The 23,005-nt window shown below is 43.8% G+C and overlaps 1 protein-coding gene across 3 annotated transcripts in view; it reads right to left on the bottom strand.

Moving 5' to 3' along the window:
* Nucleotides 1-23,005, bottom strand: part of BACE2 (beta-secretase 2) — a 109,130-nt gene that overhangs the window by 9,868 nt on the left and 76,257 nt on the right. For 2 of the 3 annotated variants that reach the window (XM_001171642.7, XM_024352385.3), the window contains exons 6-8: nucleotides 20,970-21,071; nucleotides 15,826-15,975; nucleotides 9,397-9,565 (exon numbers count right to left, since the gene is read on the bottom strand). In XM_001171642.7, the coding sequence (XP_001171642.1) occupies nucleotides 9,397-9,565; nucleotides 15,826-15,975; nucleotides 20,970-21,071 (421 nt within the window). The remainder of the gene's footprint in view (nucleotides 1-9,396; nucleotides 9,566-15,825; nucleotides 15,976-20,969; nucleotides 21,072-23,005) is intronic. The other variant, XM_024352386.3, reaches the window with a different exon arrangement.

The raw sequence follows: 23,005 nt of genomic DNA, 5'->3' as shown, positions 1-23,005 counted from the left end.
AAGGAGGTGGGCACTGGGGTCAAGATGCCTGTGCAAGCCTTGCCCATTGGTGAAAGGAGCCGGGAAATTCTACCACCAAGGAAGCCTGGCTCAGCTCAGGGGCTAAGAGGTTGGGGGAGGAGGGCAAGAAACTCTCCCATGAGAAATGGAGCCCCTAAACCTCCACCTCAAACGTGGCTGGCATCTAAATTCGCACAACCTGGTATACAAATCCCAAGATTCTCATGGTCTGCGGACAGTCAGCAGAAACATATGCAAAATTGCTTTACAGCAACACTTTACAGCCCAAGGCACACTGCACTCTCTTGGAAGAAAAAGTGTGCTCCCTCTAAATATAAGCTCACAACAAAAAATTGCAAAGCAAATGAGAAAAAAGTCTACTATGAGAGAGCAGCCAGCAGACACAAAAACAAGATGAACTCCCCATCGGTGATGGAAAAATAGAACAACGTGCACAAGATTATACCATAGCTGTGTTTAAAGTGACTAAAAACCCATTAAAATACAATTTTTTAAAAAACTAAACAAGCTGACTCAAAAGTTCATAAAAGAAAAGAAAAATTAAGAAAGAAGAGTTGTAAATTCTGAAAAAAGAATAATGAAAAGGAACTAATACTATAAGATATATCAATGGAATAGTACAGAAAATCCAGAAACAGATATACATCTCCCAAATATTTACTAGAATTTGGTATGCAGTAATTTTAGGATTTAAAGTAAAAAAAAGATAAAGTATTTGATAAATGTTATAACAATGGGGTAGTTATCCTAGAGGAAAGAAGTTTAATCCACACATTCTATGCCAAGTTAAATCAAACATGAAAGTACTTGAATAAGTCACAAAACACTTTTAGTGAGGAAAGCCATTTAAAAGATAACAGTAGTCCCAAGACCCTTAAAGCAAAATATCAAACTATTTAAATATACAAAGTAAACATTTTTTACACTAAAACATGTCATAAGCAAAGTTTTAAAAATGTACAATTGAGACAGAAATTATAGGTTCTTTTTCCTCCAAGCATATGGTTAATTACTCCATTACATAAAGAGTTCCTACAAATTAATACAAAAAAAGAATCCAACAGAAAACAATGGGCAAAGATATGAGTGGGTAGTTCATAGAAAAGGACAAACAGTGACCTTAGTCATTGAAAAGAAACTCAATCTCACTCATAGAAAGTGACACAAATTAAAACTACACTGAGATCATCATTTTTCACCTGTCAGATGACCAAAATTTCCAAGTAGGTTATCATCTACATTACAAGAGAAGGTATGGCCAGGTATCAATGAGTATAAGCTCTATAGAAGGTAACGAAGTGATATTCATTAAAATTACAAATGTGTATACCTTTTAACTCAGCAATTCTAATAATTTAACCTAGATGTACATTTTCATATATGCAAATGATATATATAAATGATGTTCACTGCAGTATTATTTGTAACAACAAAAGACTTAAAACAACCTAAATGCCTATCAATAATGAACTGGTTAAATAAATTAGGTGCACCCATATAATAGACTATGAGGCTTGAAAAAAAAAAAAAAAAGGAAGGACTTTAGGCATTAGTATGATTACCTCTGAGGGAGTGGGACTATGTGCTATATCATACCTTCTAAATATTACCTAGCCTTTTAAATTAAATAAAAACTAAAAAGAAGATAAAGAAAATCCAAGTCACAATAAAATTTTACACAACACTATAGAAAAGTTAACTGGCATATTTATTTATTTATTTAGAGTCAGAGTCTTGCTCTGTCTCTCAGGCTGGAGTGCAGTGACATGATCATGGCTCTCTGCAGGCTTGACCTCCTGGCCTCAAGTGATCTTCCTGCCTCAGCCTCTTGTGTAGCTGGAACCATAGGTATGCTCCACCATGCTTGGCTAACCTTTTGATTTTTTGTAGACAGGGTATTACTTTGTTGTTGATATGGTTTGGCACTGTGTCCCCATCCAAATCTCATGTTGAATTGGGATCCCAAGTGTTGGAGATGGGGCCTGGTGGGAGGTGACTGGATCATGGGGGTGGTTTCTAATGGTTTACTACCACCCCCTAGTATTGTCTCATGATAGAGTTCTCACAAGATATGGTTGTCTGAAAGTGTGGAGCACCTTCCCCCTTCTCTCTCTCTCCCCTGCTCTGGCCACGTGAAGACCGTGCCTACTTCCCTTTCTTCTTCTACCACAATTGTAAGTTTCCTGAGGCCTCCCGAGAAGCAGAAGTCTGTATAACCTGCAGAACCATAGCCGATTAAACCTCTTTTCTTAATCAATTACCCAGTCCCAGGTATGTCTTTATAGCAGCATGGGAATGAACTAACACAGTTGCCCAGGCTGGTCTTGAACTTCTGGACTCAAGCGATCCTCCTGCCTTGGCCTCCTAAAGTTCTGGGATTACAGGTATGAGCCACTGTGCCCAGGTATGGTATATTTGGAAAAGTATGAGATACAATTTCTAGAAATGAAAAATATAGTCATCGAAATGAAAAACTCAAAAGAAAAAAAAGACCCCCAAACCAAAGACAATTAAAGAATCCAAAAACAATAAAAATAATAAAAAGTAAAAGTATTTAAAAAAACTCAATGAATATGTTAAATAGTAGATTGAACATAGCTGAACAGAGAATTAGGCCAATATAAAATGTATCTGAAGAAATTACACAGAATGCAGCAAAGATAGAAAGGAAAACATAAATGAAGGGTCAAGGGACCTGAAATAAATAATGAGAAATCTCATTACTTGAAATGAGAGATCCAGAAGAAGAGACTAGAAAGAATGTGCATGAGGCAATAGTGGAAGAGTTAACAGCTAGGAATTCTCTAAGATTGATGACAAAAGTCATGAGTTGTCAGATTCAGAGAGTGTAAAGGGTATAGCACGATGGGAAAATCCCCTATACCTAGACACATCATGGTGAAACTTCAGCACACTATTCAGAACACTGGAAATTTAAAATAAAAGCAGTCTTACCGGTAACTAAGGAGAAGCAACAGATTACCCTTAAAGGTACAACAGTTAAGACCAACTAGGGTCTTTTCTTCGGCAATCATCACAGCCAGAGGACAATGAAACTGAATCTTCAAAACACTACGGGAACACAGGCAATCTAGAATTCCATGTATAGCTAAATTGTTATTCGGAATTGAGGCAAAATAAAATTTATCTTTCACAGTCTTTTATAAAAGACATCCAAAAGCACACTCTTCAGCAGAAAGAAAATTGCTGTGCAGTGTTCCACTGAATGGCAAGTCAATAATTGTTTATCTGTTTTCCTTTGGTTGACTTTTGGGATGTTTCTATTTTGATAAAAGTGATGGTTTTATGTATTTATGTAACTACTAAAGTATGTATTACTTAAGTTATTTTATGTGTAAAGCTGTTATGAACCTTCTGGTTAAGTCTCAGCACACTTACATACTCATTTCTCCTTTGCATACACCTAAGAGTGACAACTGCTGGATTCTAGAGTGGGCATATGCTTAATGTTGAATGTTGATTATAGAGTAGGCATATGTTTAATGTGGAAATTGTCAAAAAGCTTTTCCATTCATACTGAATACTTTTCAGAAACTGGAAATCCCTAAATTTAGGACTGAGAAGGAAATTCCACAAACCTATCCTATGCATAATGCTCCATGGTACGAAATGAGAAATATTTTCTTTAAAGTAAGAAAAAAGACCAAAAAGTCCATTATCACCATTTGTATTCAATGTTGTCTCAGAGGGCATCACAAAAAATATAAATAAAAGATATAACAACTACAAGTGATTTAAAATATATTATTTGCAGATTATATGGCTATTTTAATAGAAAATTCAAACGACTCTAAAAACCATTTCTAGAAAGGAGAACTTAGCAATGTGGCTGGATAGAAGATTAATATATAATATATAAAAATTGCATACCCATATTCCCAACAACTCACAAGAAATGCAATGTAAAATAATCTCATTTGTGGTAAGAACTAAGAGGTACATAGGAATAAGTCTATGTGTGAATCTTTTTGGACAAAATTACAAAATACTGGAGTAGGACATAAAAGAAGACCTAAATAAATGAAAAGATCTGGTACATTCATAGGGGAAACTTGATATGGTAAAGATTTGGTTTCTTCTCAAGTTAATTCTGTAAGTTCAATGCAGTTCTAACAGAAATCCCAACAGGGTTTTTCAGGGATCTCGACAAGCTGAATAAAAGGGCAAAAGTAGCCAAGAGAACTCTGAGGAAGAATAAGAAGGGTCAAGTCCCTGCCAGATATTGTCCTATAACTAAAAAAAAATAAATAAAACTATATAGCTTAGCCGAGGGATAGACAACTTGACCAGTGGAATGGAACAGAATGCTCAGAAGTAGGCTCAGGCATAAATGGGGACTTGGTACATGACAAAGATGCTATTAAAATTCATTAGATACCTTGCAAAAAAACATTTAACTCAAGTCTAATTAAGCCTCTAGACTTAAGTTCAAGGAAATATGATGCAAAATCAATGCGGTATATCATTAGGGAATAGATAAAACTGAATATGATACATTCTACAAGAGAACTGGCCTTCCAAAACAAAATAAAAAGCAAAACAGCTAATGAAAACATTCTGGGGACACCTGGGGAAATCTGCATGTGGTCTACGTAGTCATGATATTTAGCAAATATTATTAATTTTTTAGGTGTGATTATGGTATTGTGGTTATATAGGAGAATGTCCTTACTTTTAGAATGCATAATGAAATATTTAGGGGTAAAAATCATGATATCTGCAACTTATTTGCAAATGGCTCAGCAAAAACTACATACTCACCTATATACACATACTGGTATATGGCAAAATGTTAAAAGTTACTAAATCTAGATGGTTGATATGCAGAACAGCATGGTATTATTTTTAGTCTTTTCTGTATATAAATTTTTTAAATAAAAAAATTGGAAAAATCAGAGGGGAAAACATTATATATTCAATAAGGATGCTGAGAAAATGGAACATCCTTATATAAATTAATTTCCTAATTCACATTTTGGAAGAAAATAAGAAAAAAGTATACAGTATCTTTAGAAGAAAAAAATCCCTATTTTCTTGGATTAAAGAAGTATTTCTTAAATAAGGCACAGGGCATAATTCATGAGAGAAATGCTGGTAAATTTGATTTCACTAAATTAAAGATATATATAAATATAAGGCACCAAAACAAAGTAAAAAGTCAGGGAGACTAGATAGTATAACTCAGAAAAACTAATACCTCAGAAATATAAGGAACTCATGTCTATCAGTAAAAAGTATGGGTAGAAAAATGTGTGCACTATATTAGTAGAAAAATTCACCCTCAGAGAAGAAGCTCAAACATCCCAAAAACATATCCAAAGTTGTATGATCTTGAAAGTAATCAACTAAAATGTGACACTATTGCACATACATGGATTAGCAAAACACAAAGACAAAACAAATACAGTCATGCTTTTAGGGAATGGAAATTCTCATATATTGCTGATGTTTCAGCTACTTTAAAGACAAATTTGACTGTAGCCAATAACACTGAAGAGTTGCATAATTAATCATTTAGAAATTCCATTCCTAGATGATCTCATTCACCTACACCAAGACGTTCACTGCAGTACGGTTTATAATTGCCAATACAGAAATAATCCAAATGTTAATTAAGATAAAAATGGGTAATCTGGGTACATTCATAAAGTGAGATAGTATGCAGTCAAAACAAATAATCTAGGACTCATATCAATATGGAAAATCTATAAAATGTAATGTCAAACAATAAAGTCAAGTTGACAAAGGATACACACTACCACAGCATTCCTATAAATTTAAAAATAAAAAAAATAAACCAAACAAACAAATCAACCAACCTAGGTTTTGTGATAAGTATACGGTAGGATGTTTCCAAGATGACTGCGGATGACTCCTGGCATTTACCTGCATCGTCCCCTCCCACATCATATCAGGGTCATTCTGTGCGACCAACGGAGTGGGGCAGCAGTGAGAACATGCTGCTTCCAAGATTAGGTGATGAAAACCTGGGGTTTCTATCCTGGGTGCCCCGTCATGCTCTCTTGGATCACTTGCTCAGGGCTGACCAGAGGACATCAGGCAGTCCTGGAGTGAGGTCCAAATGGTGAGGGAAGCAGGGCTCCTGCCACCACAACAGTGAGCTTGGAACCAGCTCCTACAATGGACTTCAGACAGCTGCAGCCTCATGAGCAATGGAGGGCCAGAGACACCCGGCTAAGTCCCTCATCAACTCCTGGCCCTAAGAAACTCCACGAGATGGCCAGACATGGTGGCTCATGCCTGTAATCCCAGCACTTTGGAACACCAAGGTGGGAGGATTGCTTGAGCCCAGGGGTTCAAGACCAGCCTGGGCAACGCAGCAAAACCCCATCTCTACACAAAATACCAAAAATTTTCTGGGCATGGTGACACATGCTATAGTCCCAGGTACTTGGGAGGCTGAGGTGGGAGGATTGCTTGAGCCTGGGAGGTGAAGGCTGCACTGAGCCAACATCATGCCACTGCACTCAAGCCTGGTAAGACAGTGAGACCCTGTCTTTTAAAAACAAAACAAAACAAAGACAGGCTGGGTGTGGTGGCATATGCTTGTAAACCTAGCACTTTGGGAGGCCACGGCGGGGCCGGGGGGTCAATCACTTGAGCCTGGGAGTTGGAGACCAGCCTGGGCAACATGGCAAAACCCCCTCTAGAGAAAATACAAAAAATTATCTAGGGCAGTGGTGCACACCTGTAGTCCCAGCTACTCAGGAGGTTGAGGTCAGAGGATCACCTGAACCAGGGAGGTTGAGGCTAAAGTGAGCCCTGATCATGCCACTGCACTCTACTCTAGCCTGATTGACAGAGCAAGACCCTGTCTAAAAATAAAAAATAAAATAAAAAAAGAAAAAAAAGAAAACAAAAGAAAGAAAGAAACTGCAGAAGGTGATAGAGAGTTGTGACATTTGGGGGTAAGTTGTTACATAGCAATAGATAATTAATAGAAGGTGCACATGCCCATCTAGTAAAATTATAAATGTATAGTAATTCAGATAAGAATATACACTAATCTCAGGATAATGAGTAATGCTGGGGAAGGGGGTGGGGTGAAACTTTAGCTATACTTGGTTTTTTATTTCTAAGACAAATTTTTAAAGAAAATATGACAAAATATTAAATCTAGATATTCCATAAATGCACACATAGTATATGATTTTCTGTAACTTAAGGTTTTTTTGTTACTTAAACATTTTATAATGAAAAACACATAAAAAAAAAAGAAAGGCAGCATAGCTATTCCATTTATTAGAGTTCTATCGAGCACTGTCTGGGGCCTTTAATTGCAGCCCTGAGGAAAGTAATTACTTTAATGGCGAAACAATCCACATGGAAGAGGGGACATATATCAGTGTATTTTCCCATGGCTGGTAAAATCTAACATTTAAATACCAAAACCTCAAGTACATTTTTAAAAAAGGAACAAAAGGTGTATATAAGAGCATCTAGCAAATAACTCACAGTGAAATTCAGGGAAAAAAAAGTTGCCCTGCCTAGAGACGCCTAATATTACACCATTTCCAACAGTAATTCACTTAGAAAACAAACGGTTATTAGATTCTGCAGTATTAAGTGGACCCTCTAACAGCTGTTGCCATAGTAGCCTCTACTTTAATGATATTTAACGAGAGAACAGAAATTGTGGGCAAAATTGCCTAAGTTCTTAGATTCCCTTGGTTAAAAAGAAGTAAAATAGTCACAGTTAGGAAATTCAGTGATATTTCAGTCCCACCTGCTGCCACAGAGAAAGGTCTCACTCAGTGATAAATGAACAGGCTAAAAGAGTTATTGCACATGCATAAGGTAAACATTTACACATAGCAAAGATAAAAAACATGACAATGGGAAGGGTTCCAAGTCTGCTCACAAATGCAAAGCGAAATACGTCGGCACAGATATTTATGAAGACATGACATGATGTGTCATATACATACACTGGGTTGGATGATTTTATTTATACAGAATATGAATTGGCCTAATAGTCCACATGCAATCTTTCCTTTTAATATTTCTGTTCTCTAAATTGTTACTTTACTTTTCTGAAAGGCCACTCTGCTAAAGCCAGCTAATGAAGCATCCTTTATCTGCTTTATTTACCAGGAGTCCTGTTTTAAGACCATGTTTTAGGCATTAAAAAATAGTAACTGAAATCTCTCCCTCCTGGAATAATTCAGCTGTGATCACTTGGCATTTTGCCTGTGCACCTCATCCTGGCAGCTCTTCACCTGTGTTGAGATCAGAGTGAAGGTCTGAGTTGAGGCTCCCAGGATGGCCCAGCACTCTCACCTGTCCTCCAACAGCGTCTCATATCCATCAAATTCCTACAAAACCCCCTTTCCTTCAACCACATGGTGATCTTGTATTTCCCTATCGATTCCCAAATTTTGTTCTATTCTACCCCATTGTCATCGATTCTTTTTTGACCTCACACTTAATTTTTCTCTCCTTTCACATATCACCAGCACAACTTTGGAATTTCATTCTGCTCCTGACTTCAAATCCAATGTACCATTTTTTTTTCAGTCTCTTGACATCTTGTTTTGAAAGGCTGCAGTTCTCCTGACCACTTTTCTGATTTAGGCTCTTCCTCCACTTGTCTCCGGCAATTCAATCTCATGCCCACTTCTGTGATTTGCCTCTGCCTTGCAGGCTTGGACTCTCAGTCAGAAATACCTAATCCTCCCATTAAGCCGTGTGCGGTGTGAGCACTCCGTTTCAAGCAAACCGTGAAGTCTGAAGACATTTTCAAGCTTATGGGGTTTATCTATCCTCTTGACTTTCTCATGCTCTCCTGGTTTCTCTGAAGACCTGCCAACCCTCCAGCTAGACTGCAGAGTCATGCTGCGGGCCGCCCTCACACATCTTTCAAAGGAATCCCACGAGAAACGGGGGCTCCTTGGTCTCATTATATTAGGATTTCAAGAAATCGCAACGATAGGTGTTCATGTCCTATTTCAAAATGAGGACAGCTTTATGGACAAATAAATGTACACAGCTTATGTGTGAAATTTCTTCCTTACTCATTTTGCTTTAACTGTCGAAAAATTGCAATTCAACTCCAAGGTTTCAAGGCATATTTTTACTCCTAGTGACTATCAGGACTCACACTCAGTAAGCATTTCCCATGTGCCAAGCACTGAAGTTTCACATGGATGATGTAATTTAATTCTCTCAGCAACCCCATGACCCATTTTATTGAGAAGATTTTGATCACTGGTGATAGGAATGAGTGAAACAATTCAATGGTAATTGATTTGCCATCAAGAATTGCTTCCAAGTCAGTACATTTACATAAAGGACTCTTGTCAGGGATCCCTGTTCGATGCCAGAATCGCTCACCTGCACAGGGGCTCGCTGCGAAGCCCACCCTCTTCTGGGCTCTGTCGAAGATGACATAGAAGCCCTCCATCACCGTGGCACCGATCACCAGCGCGTTTGTGGATGGGGAAATGCCGAATCGGTAACATTCATAATTCAGGCCGGCCCCCATCATGGGCTGAATGTAAAGCTGTTTGTCGGAGAGGAGAGAGCAAACAAACAAGAAAAAGCACAAATCAGGCAGTATCACAAAATCGCTGAGGTCACACGCATGCTCAGGACCCTCCCAGGCGCTGGGGGGAGTCACGGGAGAAGAAAGATGATCTCACCCTGCCATCCAGGAGGAGAGAAGACCAAAAGCATGGTGATCAATATTATTGATCAGTGACAGCACAGGTGACCCATATACACCACCTGGAGTTACACACAGGTGCACACACCCAGAAGACGTCTGTCCAACTGTCTGCTGATGAAAAGAGTCAAACTCTGTAAAATATTTTGAAGGGATTTATTCTGAACCAAGTATGAGTGACCATGGCCCATGAGACAGCCTCAGGAGGTCCTGAGAACATGTGCCCAAGGTGGTTAGGGCACAGCCTGGTTTTATACAATTTTGAGAGACATGAGACATCAATCAAATACTTTTAAGATGTCCATTGGTTTGGTTCAGAAAGGCAGGACAAGTCAAAGTGGGGCTTCCAGGCTAGAGGTAAATTAAAAATTTTCTGGTTGATAATTGGTTAAGTTTATCTAACCTGGGATCAATGGAAAGGAAATGTTTGGATTAAGAGACCAAAGTTTTATTGTGCAGAGGAAGCTTTTAGTTAGCAGGCTGTGAAGAAAAGAGGTTGTGAAATGTGTCTTACAGAATTTAAAAGGGTGCCTTCATATATACCATGGAATACTATGCAGCCATAAAAAAGGATGAGTTTATGTCCTTTGCAGGGACATGGATAAAGCTGAAAACCATAATTCTCAGCAAACTATCACAAGAACAGAAAACCAAACACCACATGTTCTCACTCATAAGTGGGAGTTGAACAATGAGAACACATGGACATACGGAGGGGAACATCACACACCAGGACCTGTCAGGGGGTAGAGGGCTAGGGGAGGGATAACATTAGGAGAAATACCTAATGCAGGTGACGGGTTGATGGGCGCAACAAATCACCATGCCACCTGTATACCTATGTAACAAACCTGCACATTCTGCACATGTACCCCAGAACTTAAAGTATATATGTATTAAACAAACAAAACAAAACAAACAAACAAACAAAAAAGGTTGCCTGACTCTTAGTTGATTATCTTCTAGATCTGGAAAGAATAAAAAAAGGGAAAAGGGGATTCTCTATACAATGTAGACTTTTCTCACAAGAGACAACTCTGCAGGGCAATTTCAAAATATGAAAAGGAAATATATTTGGGGTTAAAATATTTTGATTTCTTTCCTTATTTGTTATGTGATGTTATGCCAGAGCTAGGCTGGAAAGCAGGCCATGTTATACAAGGTTAAATAAAACCCTTCTGGTGAAACTTTATGGTGTGTAGAGCGGACTCCCCAGGCCCCTTAGGTAGGAATTTTGGGCAAGAGAATTTTAAAAAAAGTCAGAGTTTAGTCCTCATGTCCATCTGGCCATCTGGCTATCTGCCCAGCGGTTATCCGCTGAGGACTTCACATGGCTCAGATGCTGCTCTCTGCACCAGCACTACAACGGTGAATGACACACAGTCCCGGCTCCCTCGAGGCTTCCAATCTAGGGGGACCAGGCAGTAACCATAGGGCGGGAAGTGCCCCCACAGACACCCTCTATGGGTACTGCTGACCACTAATCACTTCGTCCGTGGGGACGCTTTCTTCACTTGGACTCTAAGAGGGCTGCATTCTTCTCCGTAACTCCCTGGCTGCTCCTTCTCAGGCACTGTATTGGATTTCCTTCATCTTCCTCCCCTGCAAGCATCGGAGCACTCTCAGGCTCTGGCCTCCTCTCAATCTTCCCTCCTTGGGTGACCCATCTGGCCCCACCCCATGGCCCTAGGTCACCCCGTGATCTAGCCTGAGACTCCCAACTCCTCCTCTCCAGCCCAGACCTGGGCCACCATTGCCACATGCTTGTGTCCGCCTGCCTGCCCACCTCTCAATCGGCATTTCCCGTGTAACCTGTAAAACCTGAATGCTGGCTGTTCCCCCCAAATCAGACCTCTCCCACAGTTCTCTGTCTCAGTAAATTCATGATTCACCCAGTTACTCAGGCCCTATAGTGCTGGGCCAGTCCTTTTCTCTCTTAGCCTGCATGGAGACTGTAACCAGACCCTTGTGAGCCTTCCTGTGAAACCGAAGCAGAATCAAATCACTCCCTCGCCCAACTCAGGCCAAGTCCTCACTGTCCTTGTCCCTTGGGATCCACTGCAATGGCTCCTAGCTGGCCCAGAGCCCATCATGCGCCCCTCGGGCAGACAGAGTTTTAAAAGTAGGCAGCCTGACGGAGGCAGGACAATTTCCTCAGTGAAAAGAGGAAGAAGTAATCAACATCAGAGAGAAGACAGCATCTGTGGGTCAGAAGTTCTGCTGTTCAGGAGGGCCAGTTCCCACAGGTGCTGTGCAGTGTTAAATGAAGATGAGTCGGCCATTGATATCCCTGGAGCCAAGAGTATGTGGGGAAATGGGTCAAACCTGAACACAATCAGTGAGCAAATGAATATCCTACCAGCAGTAACAATTTCTTGGCTTTTGAATAGCAAATAATTCAAATGCAGGCAATTAGAGAGTACAGCAGCTGAGTATGACAAAATGCCCCTGTTTGGAGAAAAGCAAGAGTGCAAAATGAGTAAGAAAACGAACCTTCCTGTGAATAATGATTAGCCTTAAAGGGCAGAGACAGGAAGAAAGACTTGGATGAAACAGGCAGACACACTAATACACAGAGTCCTGGGCCTTCTGGCTGTAGGGGGTTTGAGGGACTGTGAGGGGTGATTTTGGAGGGAGCAGAAAAGACTGAGAGGAGACCAGCAGGGAGGGGCTGCCATGTGACCACACTGAAGAGCAGGTCAAGTAGGGATAAAGTAGAAGCTGTGAAGAAACCTTAGAGCTCCCCTGTGGGCTGGCAGCTGCTGTTTTTTAAGAGGCCACATAGGATTCAGCCCATGGGCTTTTGGAAAATAGTGTTGGGTATAGACAAAGTTTAAAGTAATTGCTTTCGAATTGACTCTTTTCTGCAGGAGCAATCGTTTGCCCACTTATTAGGGCTCATGTTTGAGAGGTCCCAGGTAGGGCCCCATCCTAAAACTCTGAGGACAAGAACCCTGGCGGTTTCCCTTGGTGTTAGAAAGGCTGCTGGGCAGAGCCTTTCTGCTGGGAAACATGGAGCGTGTGGGGTCTCACCAGGTGATCTTTCCCAGCTTCCTACTGGAGTCCCCTCCCAGAAAGGGAATGGAAAGCAAGTGGAATGTGATGCTGAGTAAGAAATCAGGAAAACAGCAGGCAAAGTGGATTTTTAAAAATAAAAAATCTGAACATGTCAAAGACAACCAAAAAATATCTACCATTATAAGTCAAAGCAATAATGAATTCTTATGCAGAGATGTGCAAATGAGATGAAATGCTCCCAAACCGCTCTCATTCTGCTCCTGAGCTTGCCCAGTGCTGGGTCCTAAAAGCTATTGAGGAAGCCAAGCAAGCCTTCCCGGCTGTGACCCGCCTGGACTGAGGTTTCCCCCTAATGCCTGCCTTCTCCTCCTGCTTCTTACGAGTCCTTGGTGCCTGACATTTATTCAGCAGTGCACACCTGGGTCCTCAAACTGGGTTTTGACATTATTACACACCACACTGATGAAATAATGTCCACATTTTGCCGCTCTACTAGCCAAAATGTAATCATCAAGAGCACATGATTTTTTTTTTTTTTTTTGAGATGGAGTCTCACACTGTCGTCCAGGCTGGAGTGCAGTGCCACGATCTCAGCTCACTGCAACCTCTGCCTCCCAGGTTCAAGCGATTCTCCTGCCTCAGCCTCCCAGGTAGCTGGGATTACAGGTGCCCGCCACCAAGCCCAGCTAATTTTTTTATATTTTTAGTAGAGACTGGGTTTCACTGTGTTGCCCAGGCTGGTCTCGAACTCCTGACCTTGTGATTCACCCTCCTCAGCCTCCCAAAGTGCTGGGATTACAGGCATGAGCCACTGCGCCCGGCCAAGAGCACATGATTTTAAAGATGATTTAAAGATGCTGAAAACATAGCATTGTAATATCATTCAGTGCAGTGCCATTCATCCAAGGATACTGCATTCTTCTGAAAATGTCTTTGGTAGGTATTATTATTTCTCCTTTATAGTTAAAGAGACACAGGCAGGGCTAAATGCTTTGCTCAAAGTTACGGCGTGAGGGAAGGGCAGTGCTGAGCGTGTAACTCAAGCCTCTCCTGAGAGCGTGGTATCTCCTGTCGGCCTGAATCTCTCCTGAAGTTTTCAATCCTTTCCCCAAGATCTCTCCTTTACTGGAAAGCACATCCCCACAACGTAAAGATGAAAATGGGAAAAGGCAGTAGTACCATTTACTTTTTTTCTCCTGAAATTACGCCTCCTTCCTTGTCCCTGCAGTCCAATTCCCTTTATCTCAAATTCATCAACTGCAACAAAGACATATTGATGTGTCCATTCCACAAACAGTTCTGATGTACTTTCCCTCCATGGCCTGGTGGCGTTGGGGAAGGAAGGACAATCTTTTACCCCCACAGCTCTCACCTTCAAGGAATTTATAATTAATTGAAAACGAAATAGAAGTTAAGAAAACAGAAGTCAAGTGAAAAAGGCAACAGCATAAAACGTACCCTAAAGATAAGATTCCATGCCAGATGAGCAGACCAGAAAATATGCGTGCTGAGTGGGAGGTGCAACCTCACAAATGGGTTATTCTGCTCGGTATGGTTTCAACAAAAGCTGGGTTGTTTGAGTTGAGTCTTAAAGGATGGGAAGAATCTGGATATACGGGCGGAGTAAGGAAGGGAGGGCATTTCAGGCAGGGGGGTTGGTGAACAAAGGTTAGGAGACGGTTGCAGGCAAGAGGCCTTGAGGGTCAGTGGCCACCCAGCAGAGGGTTGGGGTGCACTGAAAACACTGAGGAACTAGGAGGGGTCTGGTGGGAGGCCATGGACAGCGATGCCAGGAGCGAGCCCTGAGCATTTAAATCATGGGGACGCACTGCTTACTCACAGCAGGGGAGGCTCGGGTGAAAGTGGTGGTCTAGGAAGACTGATCTGACAACAGTTTCAAAAAGAAGAGAGGGTGGGGGCTCGGGAGCACAGCAGCACTCTGCAGGTTACAGAAGTGCTGGTGAGAGCCACACGCGCGAGGGCTCAGTAACGGAGGGGAGGAGGAAGAGGTGAGAAATGGGACTGAGGAAGACAGACGTGGTCCATTTCATTAGACGTGCAGGATAAAGAGGGAGTCAGTGGGTACTGGGAGTATAGGAAAAAAATGATGTCTTCACCTTGGGCAATCTAGTTTTTCTTTTTCTTTCTTTTTCTTTTCTTTTTTTTTTTTTGTTTTTTTTCTGAGACAGAGTCTCACTCTGTCGCCAGGCTGCAGTGCAGTGGTGTGATCTCGGCTCACTGCAACCTCCGCCTCCCAGGTTCAAGCAATTCTCCTGCCTCAGCCTCCGGGGTAGCTGGGATTACAGGCATGCACCATCACGCCCGGCTAATTTTTGTATTTTTAGCAGAGACGGGGTTTTGCCATGTTGGCCAGGCTGGTCTCAAACTCCTGACCTCAGGTGATTTGCCTGCCTTGGCCTCCCAAAGTGCTGGGATTACAGGCGTGAGCCACCGCACCCAGCCCACTTTTATTCTTTATACGTGAACAGGAAAAATGTATAAGGGTGATGTGGTAGGTGTGACAAAAATGTCTCCAGGTCTTCCCTTTTCCTTGTAGCCACACCCTTGGCAATGCGGCTCCATGGCTCCTCCCAGTGCGAGGGGCATCTTTTCTCTCATCCTCGGAATCTGGGCTAGCCTTGGGCTTGTTTGGGCAGCATCATGGAAGAGATAGTGGCTAGTTCTGGGCTGACACTTCAGGAGCCCCTGTGTGGTTCTTTTCTCTCTCCCAGGTCCCTGTTACCACATGTGACTCAGACACTGAATGGAGAGAAACGCATGGCTCTGTTCCTCCATCCACCTCGCCACCAGATATGTGAGTGAGACCATCCTACACCAGCCTGGGTGGAGGCCAACCGGGACCCAGCCAACCACCAGCTGAGTAGAGACACGTGAGTGAGCCCGGCCAAGGGACACCGCCCTGCCTGGACTCAGGAGCAGTAATATGTGTGGCTGTCTTTTGCAGCATTATTGTGGTGATAGAGATCTAATGCAGGTGTGACATCTAATACACGTGTCATGCATGGAGTGCTTTCTCTTTTGCATGAGAAAAAGAGCAAAGCACAAATCCAAGTTCATACCTGAGGCAGGATTGTGATACGGAATGACCTGCTGGAGTTCTCGTCTCTCAGGTAGATGGAGATTTTAGGGAAGTAAGACCAAGGTGTTTCCGAATTCGTCCAGCACGCCAGCTGGGACCCAGTCCAGAAACCATCAGAGAATTCTGGAATCTAGACAAAACAAGATCACATGAGAAACCATGACTAGTCTGGCACGTCAACAGGAAACAGCTCCAGGCTTTCCTAGCCACCTCGCCAGATGCCCACAGGGATAAACAATGTTTAATTTGGACAGAACAGCAGGGACATTAGTCCCCTGGAAGAGTGACGGTGATGACAAAATAATAATGATTAAAATTGTCAAGACACACGAAGTACCTACTAGTACTAGTATTAGACACCCTTATAAGCCCTTTGCAGCAATAATTACTTCAATTCTCAACCAGTGTGATAGCATTATCCTCACCACTTTACAGATGAGGCAACCAAAGCACTAGAGGTGAAGTAACTTGCCCAAGGTCACACAGCAGAGGGCAGAGGCCCTTTAGAAGACAGAAATTTTAATTGTGGCCCCCAAGGACTTTCTGCTTATCACTTGCCCTCTGAATTGCATAAGCCCAGCAAGTTGCCTCCTGGTGCAGAGCCTAGGGTGGGCTCTCTGCTCTTTTGGGACATTTTTCTCCTCCTCCAGATCCCAGGTCAGATGCCACTTCATCCAGGAAGCCCTCCCTGGCTTCTTCTTGCAACACTAGAACACCACCATGCCCCTCTCCTTCCTGGCCTTTCTCCTTGTGGCAGTTAACAATTTACACTGATTGGTGTGAAACACTTCAGTCTCCTGCACTAGAATCCAAGTCTTCTCAGGACAGAGATCTGTGGCCTGGCCTCCGCTGCAGCCCTAATACCTTGCACACAGAAGAGACCTGGGAAATATTTGTGGAAAAAAATAAATGGCATCCAGGGACAAAAGGTGGCCGGCAACACAGGACATCCACCAGTACCTCTCACCAGGGAACCGGAAGGAAGGTAGCATCTGCCCATATTCACTAGTTGCTGAGATGGCAAGTTAACGACACCTGTGTGACCTCACAGGCAGGCTCCGAGCAGTCCACCCTGGGTCTGCCGGCTGCTGAGGAAGGACTGTGTCTGATGTGTCTATTGTATCACATCCAGGGCAGGGTCCCGCGTGGGGCAGAGCAGGAAAAAGCCATGGCTGGAAGGAGGGGGTGTCTGTCCAGGGAGCTTCCCCAAGGAAGAAAGGGGGGAGCTGGGCTGGAGGGCCAAGCAGGCGCTGGGGAGGTGTGTGGTCGGGGGTGCTGCAGAAGATGCTGCGGTGGAATCTGCCGGCTGGACATGGCAGGTGCTGAAGACAGACAGGAATGGGAGATGAAGTGGGGAGGGAACGAGGGGTGCCACTGTGAAGGAATGCCATGACCACATTTCATCTGCAGAGGGCTGAGCTCTGCAGCACATCGATGTGGTTCACGTGTCCAAGTGTACATGTGGGGCTCACTAATCCTGAGTCCCCTGAGGCCAAGTGTACATGTGGGGCTCACTAATCCTGAGTCCCCTGAGGCCAAGTGTACATGTGGGGTTCACTAATCCTGAGTCCCCTGAGGCCAAGTGTACATGTGGGGTTCACTAATCCTGAGTCCCCTGAGGCCAAGTGTACATGTGGGGTTCACTAATCCTGAGTCCCCTGAGGCCAAGTGTACATGTGGGGCTCACTAGTCCTGAGTCCCCTGAGGCCAAGTGTACATGTGGGGCTCACTAGTCCTGAGTCCCCGAGGCCAAGTGTACATGTGGGGCTCACTAGTCCTGAGTCCCCTGAGGCCAAGTGTACATGTGGGGCTCACTAATCCTGAGTCCCCTGAGGCCAAGTGTACATGTGGGGCTCACTAGTCCTGAGTCCCCTGAGGCCAAGTGTACATGTGGAGCTCACTAGTCCTGAGTCCCCTGAGGCCAAGTGTACATGTGGGGCTCACTAGTCCTGAGTCCCCTGAGGCCAAGTGTACATGTGGGACTCACTAATCCTGAGTCCCCTGAGGCCAAGTGTATATGTGGGGCTCACTAGTTCTGAGTCCCCTGAGGCCAAGTGTACTTGTGGGGCTCACTAGTCCTGAGTCCCCTGAGTTCCAGGGCATGGGCCTGGGCTAGACACACACTCCAGAGGCACTGACAGGTGAACAGGAGGTATCGATGAGGCGAACGATGGGATCACGTAGGAGGGTGTACAGCAAGAACAGGTGGCTCAGGCCAGAAAAAGAGGCTCCACGAGGAGGGGCACAGGGACAGGGAGAGTCCAAGGAGGAGGGAGAAGGGTCTTATAGAAACCAAAAGGATAGTTAGAACAGAAGACAGGAAAATGGGACAGAACGCTGCCAAGACCACAACTGAAAAAACATGTGGTGCCCCTGTATGCATCTGCCGATGTCCACGCACTGAATTTCAGGGGTGGTACGTGCCACGTAACCACGCGCACTGCAGACACCTGCCCTCCTCACCAGGGCGTGCAGCTGGGGAGAAAGCACCCTGTGGTTGGTTCGTCCATCCCATGTTCTCCACTCAGACCATTTGTGATTGATTTGTGAAATTTCTAATGCTGGCATTAATGCATCTTTGCTTTGTAAAAAAGCGAAGTCTACTGAAGATGTGCATCACAGGGAGAGCCCCTTCTCAGACATGCTCAAAAGAGGTGGGATGGTCATTTTGCTGGATTTGGCGAAGAGTTTCGGTGGCCAGGTCTGCAGCGGGACACGGGGCACAGAGCTCAGATGATAGTGCCATGACCAGCTCCAACGGCAGGTGGACAATGAGGCTCCGAGGGGCCAAGTAACTGGCCTGGGGAGCTCACCTCAGATTTAGATGTGGGACTTACTGTCCCCAGAGCCATGGTCCTTAACCAAAAGTCTGGCAGCCTCCCTGGGGGTGAAGCCACGTGTCCTTGGGAGCCAGTTTCGACCCTCAGATCACAGAGTTTTAAAGTCAGAAGTCATCTTCAAGTGGGTATTATTTTGCGTCTGGATTTCCTCCTTAGAGAGGCGCTGGGCCTGAGCCACGCGGGCACTGCGGCAGGGTCGGAACGAGCCCAGGTCTCCATGCCTCTGCATGGGCTGCACCTTGTACAACACTCCCTGCTCCAGGTTCATTTCTAAATACAGAACTCCAAACCCTTAATTTCTAGAATCCCATCTGAACAATCCCTGCCAGGGGACAGAGCTCCACATTTTTATTGTCTTTCACTCTCTGAAGCCAGCCCTCCCCTTAACCAGAAGGAAACCCACGCCAAGAGGTTTGGCTTACCGGAACTGGTAGATAAGAAAAACAAACACAGCTTTGGTCCAAAGACAGTAAGACAGACACACAACGCGCCCTTGTTATGCTTTCCCTGCCCAAGACAAACAACCTTCCCATGTTCCTCCCTCCTGACGCAGGCACCGAATGAAATCAGAGGATAATTTTAGACAACGCAAACAAATGTTGTGATCTCATTCCTTCTACCTCGTGGTTTTCGGCTCAGCGCATGCCACGATGAGCTCGGGGTGCGAGCGCCCCACAGCCCCGCCGCCCCGCCTCTCACGGCACAGGGGTCTGGGCCGGTCCACGACTTGCTGGATTTTCACACTGCGCTTCAAACACGTCCTCGGGATGGTGGACAGACTTTTCCATTCAGGATATGAAGTTGGAAGATACTCCCGTTAATTCTGCTGAGGGTATTTTTACTATTTAAGAAATGAGGGTATCGCTCCTTATTTTAAGTAGGGTCTGATTTTCAGCAAGCGTTCTAAATTTAAGGCACTCAAAATGTCACCTGCCACTTTCTCTGATTCAGCAGATAGTGGGAAAGATGGAGACTCTGCCGTGGCTTCAGCTGCAGCTGCGCCAGTGGCTGGCCGCCTTGAGACCTGCTGCTTCAAAAAGAGCCCGCGTCCTTTCCTGCTTATTCCCCCTCTGTGTCCGTTTCATCCACGTGCCGCTCTTCCCGCAGCAGTTACAGGTGTTTGAAGTTCAGGACAACCCAAAGCCCTCTCCTGCTTGTCACGTTTCTGCTATGAGCTGTTAACAAGGCACCCGCCATACGTGGTCCTATCGGCCACTCTTTGAATTCAGCCATCACAGCAGAGGAGCGGGACAATCAGCCCCACGCCAGGGCCGCAGTACAGGCTTTGTGCAGGAAACACTTTCTGACGATCTCACAGGGAAGGCCCAGATGCTATGAGAACACTCAGGCAGCCAGAAGTCATGTTCATCTCGCATCTGAACAAATAGCAGCAACGTCGTGGTTGCATGTTTCATGGAAGCTCCAAGCATCTACTAAACACCAAGCATTTGACCCAAAACTCACAACCACCCCTCAGTTGAGAATACGGAGGCTCTCAGAGGGCACAAAACCCCTCGCCAGGCATCCAGCTAAAAGTGGCAAAAACTACACTAAATTTAATTCTATTTCATCCCCAAAGCTGTCCTGTATCCAATGTTTATTGCCCTGAACTGACTGGAAAGTTGGGGTCACACCAGAAATACCAACAGCCAGGTCCCGAAAAGGCATATTGTCCACAATCATAATTTTAATTGTATTTCAGAGCATGGCCATAAAATAATTATTAGATTGGCTGATTGTTCTTTGTCTTCTGTGAAAAAATGGTATTCTTTTATACAAACAGAAGTTAAGATACCAGTGCAGGGATGAAAGCCAAAAAGGAGTAAAATTTTTGGTTTATTTGTTTTGTTTTAAAGGCTATAAATTTATTCTTGATTTATTGTTTACTCTAACATAGTTATATTACCCAAGTATTGTTTTTTGCAGATTAAAAAAATACTATACCAACTGAACTATGATTTGAAATACTAGAGGGCATTGCACATTCAGATCCAAGTCCTCTGAGGTTCATGAAGGTACTATTTGCTAACATCAAAGAAAGGGATTGTGAAATTAACGAGTAATAGTTGAAACAAAACCCTTCAAAATATAAAGATTTTAAATACATATAAAATATATTTACATATTACACCTATACTATTACACATAAATATACAAATACACAATATGAAAATTTGAAATACATGGCGCAATAGTTCAGAGATGCTCAGAACACGCAGTGCTGCTCCTCAGCAGGTGACTGTAACTCGTAACTCGGGGACCCGTGAGTGTCCCGAGGACTCACCAGAGATGCGCGGGCCACAGCTTCCACCACTGCATCAAACACCTTCTGGGGCAGACGCAGCAGCGTGGTGCCACTGTCCACGATGGCCTTGTCTGCGTTATACTTGAACCGGGAGAGAAAGGGAAAGGTGCGTGAGTGACAGTGGCGCTCCCCGCCCCACGTGGCTCCAGCCGCCATCACCATCTGTCTGTTACACACAAATCCAGGCAGCCACACCAGTCGTCATGGACTGTGTAGTTCATTCATGTTCTCAGAACTGGGGAACCAGGGGTCTTCCAACCCAACACGCTCACTTCAGAGACAAGAAAATGGGCCCAGGAAAGGGAGGGGACATGGCCCAAATTAGCAAATCAATAGCCCTCCCAAGGCACAGCTCTTTCCTTACTCAGAGGTGCCCAAGTTCCTTCATTGAGGACCTGCACTCCTGCCCCAGGGCAGAGGGAAGACCTATTTGTCTTTTGAGGCTGAAATATATTAAAAGCCATTTGTACAAACTGTACACAAATCAACTCTCTATGACCTCACTAACGAAGAGAAGGATGGACAATTTTTCAACAGACATCCCATATTTGCACTGGGAACAGAACCAGGGCCACAGTGCATCATAGACTGAGACACACACAGGCGCTGCCAGCCCTGTCCCCACCTGCAACGTTCTTCATGTGGCAGAGGGAGGAGAATGGACACCAGTGGCCAACACCAGATGAGCCACCCCAACCACTACGGGCACAGCTGCATAGGCAAGTCTACCCAGGGATGGAATGAGTCCTGGGTGACCCGATCCTCCTGCCTTAAGGCAAATCCATGAGTCACATGACCAATACACCAATCGGGTCAAAAGGAAATAAGGGAAGAGGGGTTCAGAATTTTAAGAAAATGAAATATACCAATGTATTAGTATTCTTCACAAATATTAAATTATTTTCAGTGTAAAAACAAACTTAATTTAAAATATAACAGCTTGTTCATAAAATTTTCAGTTTTTTAATATGTAAGAAAAGTAAATATGTAAAATATGCAAACTGAAATGTTGCGCTAAGATGTCCTGGGATTTGTTGTTTGTTCTTTTGTGGGGTGGGTGCATATGGGGTGGGCAGGAAAGAACCTAGAATCTAAGAATCACACCTCCAAATACAGGCTTTTCCTCTCTAATACACACACACACACACACACTCACACACACACACACACACAGAGGTTTTGTATTTTGTTTTACATTCGGACATTTGATTCTACCACTGGGTTCTTAATTGACAAATAAGTGCCTCTTGACAATAAACACAGATTTGCAATGGAAGCGACCATCATTTTTATAATCTTTAGTTTCTCAGAGGTGTCAGGCCTCTGAGCTCAAGCTATGCCATGGCCATCGTATCCCCTGTGACTGTGACCTGCACCTATACGTCCAGATGGCCTGAAGCAAGTGAAGAATCACAAAAGAAGTGAAAATGGCCGGTTCCTGCCTTAACTGATGACATTCCACCACAAAAGAAGTGAAAATGGCCAGTCCCTGCCTTAACTGATGACATTACCTTGTGAAATTCCTTCTGGCTCATCCTGGCTCAAAGGCTCTCCCACTGAGCACCTTGTGACCCCCACCCTGGCCAGCCAGAGAACAACCCCCTTTGATTGTAATTTTCCACTACCTACCCAAATCTTATAAAGTGGCCCCACCCCTGTCTCCCTTCACTGACTCTCTTTTCAGACTCAGCCCACCTGCACCCAGGTGAAATAAAAACCTTGTTGCTCACACAAAGCCTGTTTGGTGGTCTCTTTACATGGACGCGCGTGACAAGAGGTACCTGCATATATGAGAATTGATGTTGGGATGTGATGGGTAATACGAACAGAAGTGCTAACAGGTTAGAATATAATGACATCCCCATGGTTTTTATAAAGCATTCTAAAAGTGCTGTAGAAGACTGAGGCTCTCACAAGTCATCATAATCATAATGTCATAATGTGTCACGAACAAGCCAAAACTCAGTGAGAAGGCATGAACATGGTCCTGAGGTTTGGTGTCAGAGCTCTGTATG

The sequence above is a fragment of the Pan troglodytes genome, chromosome 22 (assembly GCF_028858775.2).
Source record: "Pan troglodytes isolate AG18354 chromosome 22, NHGRI_mPanTro3-v2.0_pri, whole genome shotgun sequence".
In the NCBI taxonomy this organism is placed as follows: Eukaryota; Metazoa; Chordata; class Mammalia; order Primates; family Hominidae; genus Pan; species Pan troglodytes.
This window is presented reverse-complemented; position numbering and strand designations above follow the sequence as displayed.